Source organism: Abrus precatorius, unplaced genomic scaffold, assembly GCF_003935025.1.
Source record: "Abrus precatorius isolate BTA unplaced genomic scaffold, Abrus_2018 Scaffold9, whole genome shotgun sequence".
Classification (NCBI taxonomy): Eukaryota; Viridiplantae; Streptophyta; class Magnoliopsida; order Fabales; family Fabaceae; genus Abrus; species Abrus precatorius.
Genome location: NW_020874439.1, coordinates 3,235,590 through 3,251,885, shown reverse-complemented (window position 1 = coordinate 3,251,885; position 16,296 = coordinate 3,235,590). Strand labels below are relative to the sequence as shown.

General features: G+C 34.9%; 1 protein-coding gene across 1 annotated transcript; it reads left to right on the top strand.

Annotated features, from left to right (window-relative positions):
* Positions 1 to 2,510: 2,510 nt before the first annotated feature.
* On the top strand, positions 2,511 to 6,372 carry LOC113850141 (protein GRAVITROPIC IN THE LIGHT 1). The gene has a single exon (XM_027480527.1). It carries the CDS (start codon positions 2,731 to 2,733, stop codon positions 4,246 to 4,248), a length of 1,518 nt encoding a protein of 505 aa, XP_027336328.1. The 5' UTR covers positions 2,511 to 2,730; the 3' UTR covers positions 4,249 to 6,372.
* Positions 6,373 to 16,296: the final 9,924 nt, after the last annotated feature.

The window sequence follows — 16,296 nt, the reverse complement described above, 5'->3', positions numbered from 1 at the left end:
AGCCATGATTGACTTTACTCACCAACTAGTTAAGGCACTAAGGTATATAAGTTGGATTTCAATAAATAAACCTATTCTGTTCTTTTCCTTCTGTCTTACAACTGTTTATACGTTGTTGAGTAAAAGAGAAACATGTTAGTACAAATTTCATCTCTATAAAATAGAAGAAATTTGAACACATATTTGCAATTTGGTTTTGTTAACAATAAAAAATCTTACCAAATCATGAACAAATTTTGTGGGAAGTCCTGGTTCCCCATCCTTCTCTTTAGTTAGTCTAACATTAATTTCAGTAGGTGGTATTGTAGAGCGATTTCATTAGGTGGAAAAAACCAAACAAAGGACGTATCCACAAAAGAAACCATCTATGGCTAAAAGAGAAAGGTCTGAAAGAGTTCAATAAACAAAAAGTAATTAACGACCTGAAAGAAGCCTTCGAAGAGATCTCAAGAAATGGACATGGCACCAACGTAATGAACTAATTAAGCATGGTTATGCAACACAATAGTATCTCTTTCTCGATGAATTATTTTAGTTTATTGTTAGTAAGAATTTTTACTAATAATAATCTTCAAAGTGCTTCATAAAAAATTAAAATATTTAATAATTTAAAACATTAAATTATGTTGTATTAATTGTGAAGAGTATTTTTTTTGAAAAAGCAAATTATGAGTTTAAATTGTTTTCTTTTTATTTAGAAGGGATGCGGTAAATCTTGCATACAATCGACCTTATTTGTGCTTATGTTGTCGCGGTTCAGTTCGATATAAAGTGTATTTATAATTTTTCACAAAACTTATATTTTTAAGATATATCGTAAGAAAGTAATTTGATAAGTGTCACAAATATTAATCTTTGATTTTAACTACTATTTTATTTATTTTCTCATACTTTTATTATTTAATATATATATATATATAATATAAATATAATTATTATAAGAGTTAATATCTTTTTATACCGAAAGCCAAACTTAGATATTTATACTATTTATTAAGAAGTATAAATCTTACTTGTAACGGTTACTAACTCTAATGCTATTTAATAATTTAAGCTATGATATAATATAATGAAATATTTTATTATAAAATACAACTTATTATAATTAATTATATTACCCATATTACTATTATCAAAATGAAAAAAATATAAAATATATATCCTCAGTATAATAATTAATCTTTATATATATATATATATATATATATAAACTTCGATCTTCATTTTAAAATTATAAAAAAAATTCTTAATTTAACTTTAATTTTATATATGTACTTTCTTATATGTTTTTCTCTCTTCATTTATAATATGCTCTTTTGAGTATATGATTTAACCACAAGAACGAGATCTTGAGTCATAATAATAATTTATAGTTATTTGAACTGAGCTTTAAATTACATTTAACGATATTTCTTAACACTGTTCTTTTAAAAAAAATTACACTCACGAAAATATAATTTTTTTATATAATTAATTATGGTAGGGTGGGTATTTGAACTTTAAATTTTGATTTGAACTTAAATTTAAGTTATTTTAATTAAATCTATTTAAATTTGTTGTTAATTAAATAAAAAATAAATTAAACTCTACACGTTTATAACACGATTTTTGTGAATCTAAATTAAATTGATTTAACTAAGACTTGCTATATAATCCGTTTTGCCGGCCGGCTGTAAATTATACATAGTCAAATTAAAGTGTTTTTACTGTTATCAACTCTACCTGGCTAACGATACTCGTTCTAGTGTGTATGCTTTTAACAATGATAAACGAACATTAGAAATACACGTTAAATTTATTAAAATTATAAAAAATGAAAATTAAATAAAAAATACGATATATAGTTTTTATAGCTTTTAATAAGTTTTACTTAATAAGTAAAAATATGTTAAAACAGTGTATTACTCACCTTCTACTCAATGGAACGCGGGGTTGTAAATTTCTTTCCAAAAAATGTCTAACGGTCAGAATAGAACAAATCGTCATCCAGCGCACGCTATCCTTTTCTTTCGTTTTACCGTTAAGGAGAATAAGAATAAATATTATTAAAATTATTTCCAAAGTCATAGCTTACTTCCCAGTAAAGTACACAGCAACCTATAAAAAAACTCGAACAAAAGTACACGACAGCCTAACAAACATTTTACTAAAAGAGTTAGTAATGTATTTTTAAAACATTTTCTTATGTATTAATTTGTTATAATATTAAAGATGAAAAAATTAGACATATTTTTAATCTTCATGTTTTAGTGAATTCTTTATTTTAATTTTTTTAAATATTATTTTTTGTAATTTTATCATTTTATAATTTTATATTTTTTATTTCTATCGTTGATTTAATGTATACAGATTTTAAAATATAAAAATAAAAAAATAATTTAAAGGGATTAAGTTTTTTAATAAAAAATAATTACATAACTGATAAAAATTAATAATAAAATATATGTTCAAATGAAATAATTAGAAAGGGCGTCTTTATCAGAAAAATAAAACAAAAAGTCGAAAAGGAAGTGGGGGAACCCCACATGACCTTCCTTCCAAGACATCCAAAGCACATTGCCAGCATCAATGAGTAGCTGGCACTAAAATTGCAATTCCAATTCCAATTCCAATTCCAATCCCAATCCCAATCGCATAGTAGAGTTCAATTGAATTCAATTCAGTTGAAGCTTCCGCTCAAAATCTCTCCCTCATTTTCTTCCCGATCCTTCTTTGGAGTACAACAAAACGATGCCAGAAATGGATGGGAATGGCTCCTCGACCAAACCTCCTCAAATCTCCGAAATGTTTCAGAAATTCGCCCTCGCTTTCAAGACCAAAACCTACGAGTTCTTCTCCGACGAAAACGTTATCCCCATCGACGACTCCGACGGTTTCTCACTCCTCGACTCCACCGAAGAAATCATCCCCGACCAAAAAGTCGTTGTCATCAAACCCGACCCCAACCCAGGGACTCCCTCGCCACCCTCTCCACCCTCTCCACCACACATCACCACCCCGCCAACGTCCCCACCAAAGATCACCGTCCCGCCCCCTCTATCTCCCGAGCCCCAAACGACGCCGCCGTTGACCCAATCTCAAATCAGAGAAACGACCCGCGCTCTGATCTCTTCGATCTTCGCTGCCGTGTCGGCTTTCGAAGCTTCCTACTTCCAATTGCAGAGCGCGCACGTGCCGTTCGTGGAAGAGCACGTGAAGAGCGCGGACAGAGTGTTAGTTTCGCATCTGCAGAGACTCTCTGAATTGAAGAAGTTTTATTGCAACCCCGAGTCAGGTGCTTTCCCATTCGGGTCTTGTTTGGAGGCTCAAGTGGAAGAGAATCAGAGCAAGCTCAGGACCCTCGGCACCGTCTCGAACCGTTTGCAATTGGAGCTGGAGCAGAAGCACGACGAGGTCTTCGCCCTTAGAAGGAAACTCGATGAGATTCACAAGGGTAACGTTAACCTTTCGAGGAAGCTTTGTGCCAGTGCTTTGAACCCTTCCTCTGATGTTTTGTTAACTATTAGGGTGTTCGATTCCTTGTTGCACGATGCTTCTAGAGCGACGCACAAGTTCACCAAGATTCTGATTGGGTTGATGAGGAAATCCGGGTGGGATTTGGGTTTAGCGGCCAATGCAGTTCATCCGAACGTTGATTATGCTAAGAAAGGGCACAATCAGTATGCACTTTTGTCCTATGTTTGTTTGGGAATGTTTCAGGGTTTTGATTCACGGAATTTTGGAGTGGAAGAAGTGGTGTTGAATGGGCACATGCACGAGGACGAGCATGGTTTAGATTTGGAGAAGAGTGGTTTTTTGAAGCAATTGCTTGAGCATGTGTCTAGCAATCCGATGGATTTATTAGGCATTCATCCTGGATGTGAATTTTCAAGGTTTTGCGAGCACAAGTATGAGAGGCTCATCCATCCTTCGATGGAGTCGTCAATTTTTGTTGATTTGGAGGGGAAGGAGGCAGTGTTGAGCTCGTGGAGGTCGTTGAGTATTTTCTATGAGGCGTTTGTTGGAATGGCTAGCACCATATGGACACTGCATAAGTTGTCCTATGCATTTGATCCTGCAGTTGAGATTTTTCAAGTGGAAAGAGGTGTGGAGTTCTCTATGATATACATGGAAGATGTGACGAAGAGATTAACCTGGCCAAACAAGGGTAGGGCGAAGGTCGGATTCACTGTGGTTCCTGGATTTAAAATTGGGAGGACAGTTATTCAATCACTGGTTTATATTAGCAATTTCAGATGTACAGAGTAGTGAAGTCATAGGCACTCAGTTGAGACTGATACTGCAGGATCTAAATTAATCCTCTTGTTGGTTCTGGTGTTGTAATTTGTTCCTCAGTTTGAGTGAAATCCATCAGAGTTATGCCAGAATTTATTCGAGGTGCATGATAATGAACTACTGATTGAGCAAGACGATGCCAATGATGCCATATATGCCTGAAGATGTTTGCTTCTTTCTATGATGCTAAAGTTGGAGCAGCAGTGATCGTTTCAAGTCGATCATTATGTGGTGCCAATGCCAACCAAGTGAGGTGTGAGTGTTTTTGCTGGTACTTTTCTCTTTCTGTTTTTTATTTTTATTCCAGTTTTGCTTTTATGCTTGTTTTAGGTCACCTGTGTAGAGTTAACTGTACAGAATATTCCTCCCATTCTGGGTACTCTAACAACAAATACATCGGTAAATTGTGCATGTATTGTTTTTCCGTTATATATAGCAAGTAACAGTGGTTTTCCCAATAGCAAGTAACAGTGGTTTATTACGTTTTAATCTCTATTGTTTGTAAGAATAGGATCAAATGTACAGAGAAAAGAATAACAACGATTGAGCCTTAATGAATTTCTCTGTTTGGGGAGTGGGATGTCCAAAAGTGGGGAAGAAGATGAATGAGCACAAGAAAGAGCCTCAGGATAGATTTTAATAGCCTGTCTTCTCCCAACCAAGCCCAATTGTTGAACTGAATGCACCCCTCCGCCTTCCTCTCCTTTCTACTTGTTATTAGTCTTTGGCTATGATATATTTTATATTTAGCAATTGCAAATAAAGCTTAGCAAATGTACTAATCGATTTAATAAATATAGTTAAGATCATTCTCACGAGGATTGTGATCTAAATTTAACAACATGCACAAAAAATGAACTTTGCCTAATCGAGAACTTCAAAATATCAAAAGTAATTCTAAAACAAAAGCTGTAATGCAAAACACCAAATTAGAGAAGAAATTCGAGTTTGAAAGAAGAATATAAGCAAACAACAGTTGAGAATCTGAGAGATTTATGCAGAAATGTAATAGAACACACATCAAGTGATATTTATCAGAAAATGAGATTGGTTAGGAGTCGGATTCCTCTAGATTTTCACCTTATGCAGATAATTACTCTTAATCTATATTTCACAACTCAATTGAATGCATTCATTCATCACAAGTAATTATAATCCAATGTCTTTGTAAACTTACTCTAATTCTTAACCACAAGTCCTAATGTCTTAGTTAAATCTGATCAAGAACAACATTAAACAGCAGAATTAACAAGCACACAATTTCTAATTCTTATGTCTAGAAAATCTGAAGATCAAGTCATTTACCTCAGTTCTGACAATTTAACCAATTTTTCAATTGTGAAAAACCTCTTGGATCACTTGAATGGCCAATTCAGTGAAGCTTTAACCATGGAAGTAAACAATTGCAATTAAATCACAAATTCTGAATTAAGATTGAAGAAAACAAATTTACATAAGGTTCAAATCCAGATTACATGCTATCTCAACCTAAGAAACATAGAAATGCAATGCAAAAACACAAAATATTGACCATAAAAGAAATATCTAGAGAGATATCCTTTTTTGAAGCTCGATTTTTGTGTTCATAGTAGATCTCACTTCAATCTCACACAAATTGAAAAAGAGCGAACTAAGCAATCCTACAACTAAGATAAACCAGAAATCTAAAAACTAAGAGAAAATCAGAAATTGAAAAAGAAAAAAAAGCTCAGCAAAAGTAGAAAGATAAAAGATCAAAGATGTCAAATGCTGTAGCACACTGAGCTATTTATAAACTTCTGATAGCTCAATGTGAGGTAACTATAATGCACTCTCCTTATTGGAAGATTCTTGAGTGTTCTCATAATTGTGAGATGTCAGGTCATTGAGAATCAAATGTCCTACCACGCATAGCTTCATTGGCTCTTTTATGTACAGAAAATGAGGACATTGTGCTTTGAGTATCCCAACTTGTGCTGTGTTCTAGGCATAGTTGTCAATTGCAGATAGCAGCGTGTAGCAAACGACTCCCAAAATGCTATAGCAGGATAATTGCTATTTTAAATTTTTTGATATGTATATAATGCTAAAAGAATATGCATAAATAACATATGAATAATTATCCAGAAAAGACATAAAGAGAAGAAAGAAAGTGGATTTTTTTGGGAGAACATAATAGAGGCGGTGCTGTAGAATCATAGAATAGAGAAAAGAAATGACGTGGATTTTTCCAGAGAAGTCATCAAAGATGAGTGACTCCGCTGAATTGGAGATTGTTGCAAAGTAGAACAGAGACAGAGATGAGAGGAGGGAGCGGGAAACAGAGAAGGGGTAAAGATAAGAAGTGGAGAAAAAGTGGGGCTTCATCGTGTGTCTCCAGTTGCAAAAAGGAACTGCAATAGAGATGGAGGATGGGGTGTCAAACAGACTCAACAGAGAAAGGAAGAAGAAAAATGTGGGCAAACATGAGGTTAGGTCGGAAAACTCTGAGAAGGCTATTTTACCCTTAGAAAAACCTCAAGATTGTGTCATCTTAAGGGCAAAAAGGAAAAATCAGTTTATTTCTAAAAGATTAGAAGTCTTTTTTACCCTTAAAAAATTCAAAAATTCTTTCATTTTGGGTTGGGAATACAGCCACGATGGCCATGGCAGCAAAAAGGCTCCTTTAATGAAAGTTTATCAGAGGAAGCGTAAGAATAGGACAGCTGTAGAGGATTTGAGTTGTCAATCATAAATGTATTAGTTATAACTGTATTTTGTTTCATGCTCTATAAATAGTTAGTTACAAAGGGGGGAAGGGATCTTTTGGAGAAATCGGAGATTGGAGGGAGAGGCTGGAACTCTCAAAATTCCAGTAGGAAGGTGTTGTACAATTTCCTATTCTCTTCTCTTGTTCAGAGAAGATCCAATAAAGAAATCTATTCTTTGTTCAGTACCTATCAATCTGGTATCAGAGCTCCATTTAGGAGCTGTGGTATCGGGATTGTTTATGCGCAAAATAACTATCAGAATGGAGTCAAGGATCAAACGATTGGAGCATTGTATGGAGCTGTGGAATCGCAAGCACGAAGTGGATCGAAATCGAGAGGAAGAACGATTCCGACAATTGGAAGCATTGGTAGAATCCTTGGTTTGCCGTTCGGGAGAAGATGCGAGAAATGACGCAGCGCGTCGGGCAGAAGATGACACCCGGTCAGATGCAGCAGTAGGTGGGTAACCTATCGAAGTGAGTGAACGATGGAAGAAGATGAAAATTCCGGTGTATGAAGGAGAAGAAGACGTGTTTGGGTGGGTTAATAAATTGGAACGTTATTTTTGCTTGCAAGGAGCTGAGGATGGGGAGAAACTTCAAGCGGTGATGGTGGCACTTGAAGGTAAAGCTCTAAGTTGGTTTCAATGGTGGGAGTCATGTCATCCACACCAAAACTGGGAAGAGTTCAAAGAAGCTATTATTGGTAGATTTCAGCCGGCCATGGTACATAGTCCTTTTGCGGCTTTATTGGCTTTAAGGCAAGAAGGCACGGTGGAGGACTTTGTTTCTCAATTCGAGAAGTTTGCAGGAATGCTGAGTGGGGTAGGAGAGGAACGTTTGATGGATTTATTTGTCAATGGCTTGAGGGAAGAAATTGGAGCTGAGTTGAAATTGTATGAAGCTTCGAATCTATCAGCAATGATGAAGAAAACATTGATGATTGATCAAAAGAATGCAGCATTGATGAAGAATGGTGTTGGGGCCATAGGGAAGCATGGGAGCAATCATAAACCATTCTCTTTCTCTCGTACGGTGACGGTGGATACAGGACAGAAACAGCGAGTGGGAGGAACACATGCTGAAGTCGTTTCAGCTGCATCTTCTGCTGGTAGTAATGGAAGTGGGTCTGGATTTAGAGGATGGGGTGGTGATTTCAAAAGGTTGTCCAATGAAGAAATGCAGGAGAAAATAAGAACGGGGGAGTGCTTTAGATGTGAAGAAAAGTATGGACCAAATCATATTTGTAAAAATAAACAGTTAAAGGTGATGTTATTGGAGGAAATGGAGGGTATGAATGGGTGTGAGGAGGACAATTCAGAATGCGAGGAGAGAGGGGCAGAATTCAAGCAATTATTGCTAAATAGTATTGCTGGATTTACTTCCAAGAGGTCCCTTAAGGTGTGGACTGAACTTGGTCAGGAGAGGGTGATAGTGTTGATTGATTGTGGGACTACCCATTATTTCATTTCCCATGAATTGGCAAGAAGGGGAAGGTTTTTTGTTAGAATGTCAATTGATTCAGCAACCTGAGGTAGCTATGGCAAAGTTACCTCAAGTATTGACTGCAGTTCTGCAACAATATGCTGAGCTGTTTGAGGTTCCGAAGACATTACCTCTAGCAAGGAAGCATGATCATGCCATACATCTTAAGGAGGGAGCTGCTATTCCCAACATTCGGCCCTATAGGTATTCTCATTACCAAAAAACTGAAATTGAAAAGATGGTCAGTGAGATGCTGGTAGCTAGAATTATTAGATCGAGTGTGAGTCCTTATGCTAGTCCTATTATTTTGGTAAAGAAAAAAGATGGAAGTTGGAGGTTTTGTGTGGACTATAGGGCCCTTAACAAGGTGACTATACCTAACAAATTTCCTATTCCCGTTATTGATGAATTGCTTGATGAATTGGGTAATGCTGAAATTTTTTCAAAACTGGACTTGAGGTCCGGTTATCAAATCAGAATGAGAAGTGAGGATATTGAGAAGACAGCATTTAGAACTTATGAGGGGCACTACGAGTTTGTAGTGATGCCTTTTGGGCTCACTAATGCACCGTCAATCTTTCAATCTTTGATGAATGAAGTGCTGAGACCATTATTAAGGAAATATGTATTGGTATTTTTCGATGATATTTTGATTTACAGCAAAAATCACGATAAGCATGCACAGCATTTGGCTACAGGAATGGATCTTCTACAGCAGAATGATTTAAAGGTGAACAGGAAAAAATGTATTATTCGCCAGTCTACTTTGGAATATTTGGGCAATATTATTTCAGCGGGTACTATGGCTGCTGATCCAAAAAAAATTAGAATCTATGTAGCTTTGGCCTCAGCCTAAAGATGTGAAGAGCTTGCGGAGATTTTTAAGTTTGACAGGATATTATAGACGGTTTGTGCAGCAATATGGTCTCATTGCTAGACCATTGACTCAACTTTTAAAGAAGGATAGTTTCTTGTGGAGTGAGGAAGCTCAAGTTGCTTTTGATAGACTCAAGCACGCCATGACCTTACTGCCCACGTTGGCTGTTCCAAACTTTTCTAAAACTTTTGTTTTAGAAATCGATGCTTCAGGAACGGGTTTGGGTGTGGTTTTGCTTCAAGATGGGAAGCCTCTTGCTTTTTGGAGCATTGCTTTGTTAGACAAAAATCAAAAGAAATCAGTGTACGAGAGGGAGTTGATGGCAGTAGTTAAAGCCGTGCAAAAGTGACGACATTATTTGTTGGGAAGTCATTCATCATATGGACGGACCAAAAAAGTTTGAAATTTCTCACTGATCAACGATTGTGGGCAGAGGAACAATTCCGTTGGATTTCAAAATTGTTTGGATATGATTTTGAAGTGCAGTATAAACCAGGCAAAGATAATACAGCAACTGATGCTATGTCTTTCAATTTCGATTATAAAGATGTCTGATTTTGAGGAGTGGCAAGAGGAGATTCAACAAGATGCTAAGTTGAAAGGTATTATACAGAATTTATTGCTGAACCCAGCCTCTCACGAGGGATATGTTCTGAAAGATCAAAAACTGTTTTATAAAAACAGTTTGGTGTTGCCTAAATCTTCGGCTAAGATTCTCATTATTTTAAAGGAATTTCACTCTTCATTTATTGGAGGACACTGGTAACGTTCAAGCGAATTGCCAATGTGGTTTATTGGGAAGGTATGAAGAGTGATATAAAGGAGTTTGTGGCTGCCTGTGATGTGTGTCAAAGAAATAAATATTCTACTTTGACTCCAACTGGATTGTTACAGCCGTTGCCAATTCCTAGAGTTGTATGGAGAGACATATCTATGGATTTCGTGGGGGGCTGCCAAAATCCAAAGGAAAAGACACTATTTTAGTCGTTGTGGATAGACTGACGAAGTACGCCCATTTCTTACCGCTGAGTCATCCTTACACTGCTGGAGATGTTGCAGCCATTTTTGTGCATGAAATTGTGAGGTTACACGGTTTCCCTAGTTCTATTGTGTCGGATAGGGATATGATTTTTATGAGTAATTTTTGGAGAAGCTTGTTCAAGGCAGTAGGTACCCAGCTGAAGTTCAGTTCCACTTATCATCCACAATCGGATGGTCAAACGAAAGTGGTTAATAGAAGTGTGGAAGTTTACTTGAGGTGTTTAACTGGGACAAGACCCAAAAAGTGGAGTTTGTGTTTGGCTTGGGCTGGATTTTGGTTCAACACAAACACTTCAACACTTTTAAGTAAAATGACTCCCTTTCGGGCTTTATATGGAATTGAACCCCCAACACTTTTAAGGGGTACTATGATTCCTTCTCGAATGGAACAAGTAAATCAGCTGCTGCAAAGCCGTGATGAGTTGTTGGTTGAATTGAGGGGCAATCTTCTTAAAGCCCAAGATGTGATGCGGGTACATGCTAATAAACATAGAAGAAAGGTGGAGTTTCAGGTGATTGGGTGTTTTTGAAACTTCAACCCTATTGTCGAAGGTCTTTGGCTAAAAGAGTGAATGAAAAGTTGAGTCCTCGATTTTATGGACCTTTCAAGGTACTGTGATTCCTTCTCGAATGGAAGAAGTAAATCAGCTGCTGCAAAGCCGTGATAAGTTGTTGGTTGAATTGAGGGGCAATCTTCTTAAAGCCCAAGATGTGATGCAGGTACATGCTAATAAACATAGAAGAAAGGTGGAGTTTCAGGTGATTGGGTGTTTTTGAAACTTCAACCCTATCGTCGAAGGTCTTTGGCTAAAAGAGTGAATGAAAAGTTGAGTCCTCGATTTTATGGACCTTTCAAGGTGCTGTCTAAGATAGGATAAGTGGCATACAAGTTGGAGTTGCCTCCAACTAGCAGGATTCATCCGGTGTTTCATGTTTCATGGTTAAAAAAAATGGTGGGTCCATTAGTTCAAACACAGCCACTGCTAGAAATGTTGTCTAAAGATCAGGAATTGCGGGTTTGTCCACAAGCAGTTTTGGAGGTTAGAGAATCCACTATGGGTGATGTGGAAGTTTTGATACAATGGCAAGGCCTTCCTTCTTGTGAGAATAGTTGGGAATCTGCAGTTAGGATGCAAGAGGCATTTCCTTCCTTCCACCTTGAGGACAAGGTGAAGCTTTTGGCGCCGGGTATTAATAAGCGTAGGCCATCTTTAATGAAAGTTTATCAGAGGAAGAGTAAGAATAGGACAACTGTAGAGGATTTGAATTGTCAATCATAACTGTATTAGTTATAACTATATTTTGTTTCATGCTTTATAAATAGTTAGTTAGAAAGGGGGGAAGGGATCTTTTGGAGAAATCGGAGATTGGAGGGAGAGGCTGGAACTCTTGAAATTCCAGTAGGAAGGTGTTGTACAGTTTCCTATTCTCTTCTCTTCTTCAGAGAAGATCCAATAAAGAAATCTATTCTTTGTTCAGTACCTATCATAAACCCTTGTCCATCATATGATGAGAGCATGGGGACATTAAAATTCTAATGTCTTGTCCTGCTACTTTAGAATTCACTTAAAACTTATTTCTTTCCTCTTAGGCATTTTGAATCTTTCCTTTTGTTCCTTATGAAATTTGTACTTGAAAATGAATCAGAATTCATCAATTCTGCTGAGGAAATTGCGATTAAGCGAACTTCATTCTTCCATTAAGCAATTTATAGTTGGCTCTGCATTTTTATTCAATTCCTTATCATTTTTATTCAATTCAAGATGTGGATTTATTAGGTTATTACATGTAACAGAGTCAATTATATCCTGCTGCCTCAACTAATCGACTTGGCTATTCTAATTCTTTGGGCTCTGTTCCATTTCTTTCCTTTTTCCCCTTCTAACATAAAACTTTCTATTTGGGATCCTGTTACTAACACTGCTATAATGTCATTAGTAATAGTTACTGTTCACTTTTAGTGCCTTTTTTAACTGTTATAACTGCAAGAAATAAAGCTTAACAAACACTAGTATAAGAACTAGAACTTAATATAAGAACCAATTTGTAATCGAGTGTCAATTATAACTAACTGTAGATTTTAAACTATTATCTTACTATTACAATCTGTAATGTCATTTTACCACCATAATGTCACTTTTCCTCGTATTTGTTCACACTCATTATGTAATTTCAGTTGTATTAATTATCTATTACTGCACTAAACATGCATGCGAGTGAATGTTTAATAGAAAATTGGAAGATTAGAAACAGTAAGTAACTAGGTAGTGTATCATTGGCCCCAATTCAGTCACAAATGATAAGATATCTCTCTCTCAACCTCCCCTAATATTTATAGGCAACATGCCTTATTTCTGCTGCAATCTTAGCATGATCAACTAACCTAATAAACTAACTTACTAACAAACACCTAAGCAACTACTAATAGGTATCTATCAATGTTCTTCCACTGATTTTATATTGGAACTAGTGCAACTTGCACTTCCCACAAAATCCTTATGTACCTTTACTCATCAACCATGACTCATGTAATCATTCATCAATTTTGCAACAACACCTCTACTGGTCTCATCAATTCTAAAGCATATTTTGAGTGTGATAAATGGATTCTTCCTTCTTCAGGTATCAATAATTTAAGAAAACAAACATCAGGATTGTAATGAAAACTTGGATGCAAAACTGAAGTCAGGGACAGAGAGGCCAGACTTTCATTTTCAGCAATAAGTCTTTAGAAAATTTTCTAAATGATGTAAATTTCTCTGAATACATAAATAAATCCTAGATGAGAGATTAAATGAGAGAACTTTTCAAAAAATAGAAAAGTATAAGTTGTTTTTAACTTATGATAGAAATTTTATTCATTTTTTATACTGAACTTTTTTTTTTTTTCTATAAAAGTTTCTCTAGAAGTTTTATTCATCCAAATTGGCCCATGTGTTTGTGTACATCTTTATAAAAAATTAAGTTATAAGTAAGCAAAAAATAACAAAAAAAGAAATTTACTTGTATTAATTAGATCGTCAACGATAATCATTGGGCATACTTATAGCAGCAACTGATACAAGCGCAGCTACATCAGTTTTGATGAGATGACTGGATAGATGAGGAAGAGTAATGATAAAAGCTCATGAAATTATAAATCTCTGGCAACAAAACGTTCATAGAAGAAGAGTATATTCAAAAGCTTGTCTATCTGAAGGTAGTGATAAAAGAGACGCCGGGGTTTTATGCACCGACACCATTAGTACCAAGAAAAACCATTAAAAGTTTTGTGATAAATGGATATTTAATACAACCCAAGGCAATTATGTATGTGAATGTTGGGCCATTCAAAACCTGAAGCTTGGAAAGACCCAGAAGTTTTATCCAGAACGATTCTTAAACATTGATACAAATTTTAAGGGACAAGGATTTGAGCTAATTCCATTCGGTTCAGGGCGTATAATTTTTCCCATCTATATGGCTGGGAATTGCCAGAGGGAGCTCATAACTGCAAACTTTCTCAATTCATTAGATTGGACAATTCCTGCAGGGATGAAACCAGAACACATTGACACTCAAGGGCTGCCAAGAATCATGTATGAATAAATAAGGGATTGTAATTTAATAAATTAATTTGAGTTTGCAAAATGTGTCGCTTAAGGTTCAAACTATCTCAATTAGTGTTGAGTTAGAATAAATCATGATCCCTCTCTATCCCCCTTTCTCTTTCTCTCTCCAAATCAACGGACGCTACCTAGAACTTGAATCCTCTACTTTGCTTGAAAAAAATGAAGGATCCTTTGTAATTTTATCTGCCTTTCTAAAATCATTTGAACTTGTATGTTAACAAACGGCCTATTTGGCATAATTTTAACTCGAACAGAAGTCAACTAAATAGTTGAAAAGGTTTTCTCGATTATGCCAAGAATAATGAATTACTCGATTTAGACAGCCACACAGCCGCACAAAAACATATTAACTATAACCTAGGTATGGCTCTCTTTTCAAGGTTGGTACAGGAAAACTACTGCATCTAGTAAAACAATAATTCCATAATTACTATTATTAATTTTTTATTTCATATGATTATGTTAAATCTTTATTGTTTTTTTATTCTTTTCTAAACCTATTAGTTCTGTCCTGATGATAATGTTGTCATTTTTCTTGTCCAGGTTTAACTGTATTTCTTCATTTACTTTTCGTAAGCCATTTTTTCCAAAAAGAGAAAGTGCATTTTATCCATTTTGTGACTTCAAGAATCAAGAATCTTTTTTATATTTTGTGGCAATGGGAGGAAGTAGTGTAAAGTTGTGTCAAGTTCAGAAATCACAGATAAGGTTTATTAACTTAATTGAAGTTATTACAACCATAATAGTCAATCTCGGATAGTGGAGCAAAGCGGTCAACCCAAAAATAATATAGCGACATATCAGACAGTGGAATGACCATTATTTTAAAGTTTTAAGTATATCTAATATAAAATAAATATCCAAAATAGAGCAGGAAAATAAATAGAGAAAGAAATAGAAAGAAAAGAGAATGAAACAAAAAACAGATAAAGAAATCATAAATCAGTTTGTTGAAAGTTTTGTCAGAGATGAAGATAACCAAAAATTGTCCATGTCACATAGGAAGTTTCATCGGAGTTGAAGAAGACAACCAGAGATCAAGAAGACAATTGAAAAATGTCTAAGTCACGTCAGAAGCTTCATCGGAGATGAAAAAGATAACCAGAGAATGACTATGCCGCGTCATAAGTCTTGGTGGAGCTGGAGATGAATGACACCAAAAGCAAGAGAATATCGCAGAGAACAAAGATGGGGAAGAACGAACTAGTAACTTGTAAAACTAAATACTTAAAGAAAAGAAATTTCTAATAATGTAGAAATTGAGAAAATTGTAAAGAGAAACTACTTAAAAGCTAGATTCAATTAAATTTTTACGATAATTATTGTTCAAAGATTAAACAATCTCTAACAACAATGTCAAAAATTTAGTGTTATGTTTTGTTTCAATAAATAATAATGACAAGTGAAACCAAATATTTTAAAAGAGTACAAAATGGATCGTTTTCATGAGAATTGTAATTAAACTAAAAAAGAATGCGTAGAAAGTCAAATAAACTAACGGACATATTTCAAAGTTTTGTATCTTAATTGTGTTGAAAAGAAATTAGTATTGAATGGAAATAACAAAATAAAATTCAAGTCCCTTAAAGAATAGGAAAATAAGAGAAAAGACATGAAAGAGTAATTAAAAATTATAAAATTATGTAAAATAAGATGAGATTATGCAAAAGAATGTAGAAATTATATTAAATATATGCAAAACACGTAATGTAAGACAGAAAACACAATTATATAGAGACAAAAATACAAATTGGATGTGAAATCACAATGACAAAAGTGGTTTAAATTCAGACTTCATCTAGATTCTCACTTACATAGAAAATACAAATTCTAACTCAGTTTTGTGATGTTTTTGCATAATCTAAATCTTTAGTATAATAAAATTCAATGTTTTGGTATTTTACACTAATTTTTAGGTAGACAATCCTAGTGCCTTGGATAGATTATACTAAAAATGACATTTATGAACATGGATTAATAACAATCACATCAGCCTTACTCCTATGTCTAGGTACTTGAAAATCAAAGATATTAGAATGTTTACCAATGTGTCCATTGTGTAGAAATATTCTAAATTTATACAATTGAATCATTTAGTGCAAAAGTAAAACTATACAATCATCAAAAAAATCTAAATTAGATTTAACAAAAATATAGATAACATGATCTTGTATCCAGATTACATCCTGTCCTAACATTATTTTGATGTATATTCTATTTAAGAATTATTCTGTATTACTTGTTTCATTCATAAAATAAAGGATTTAGTGGGACGGTGA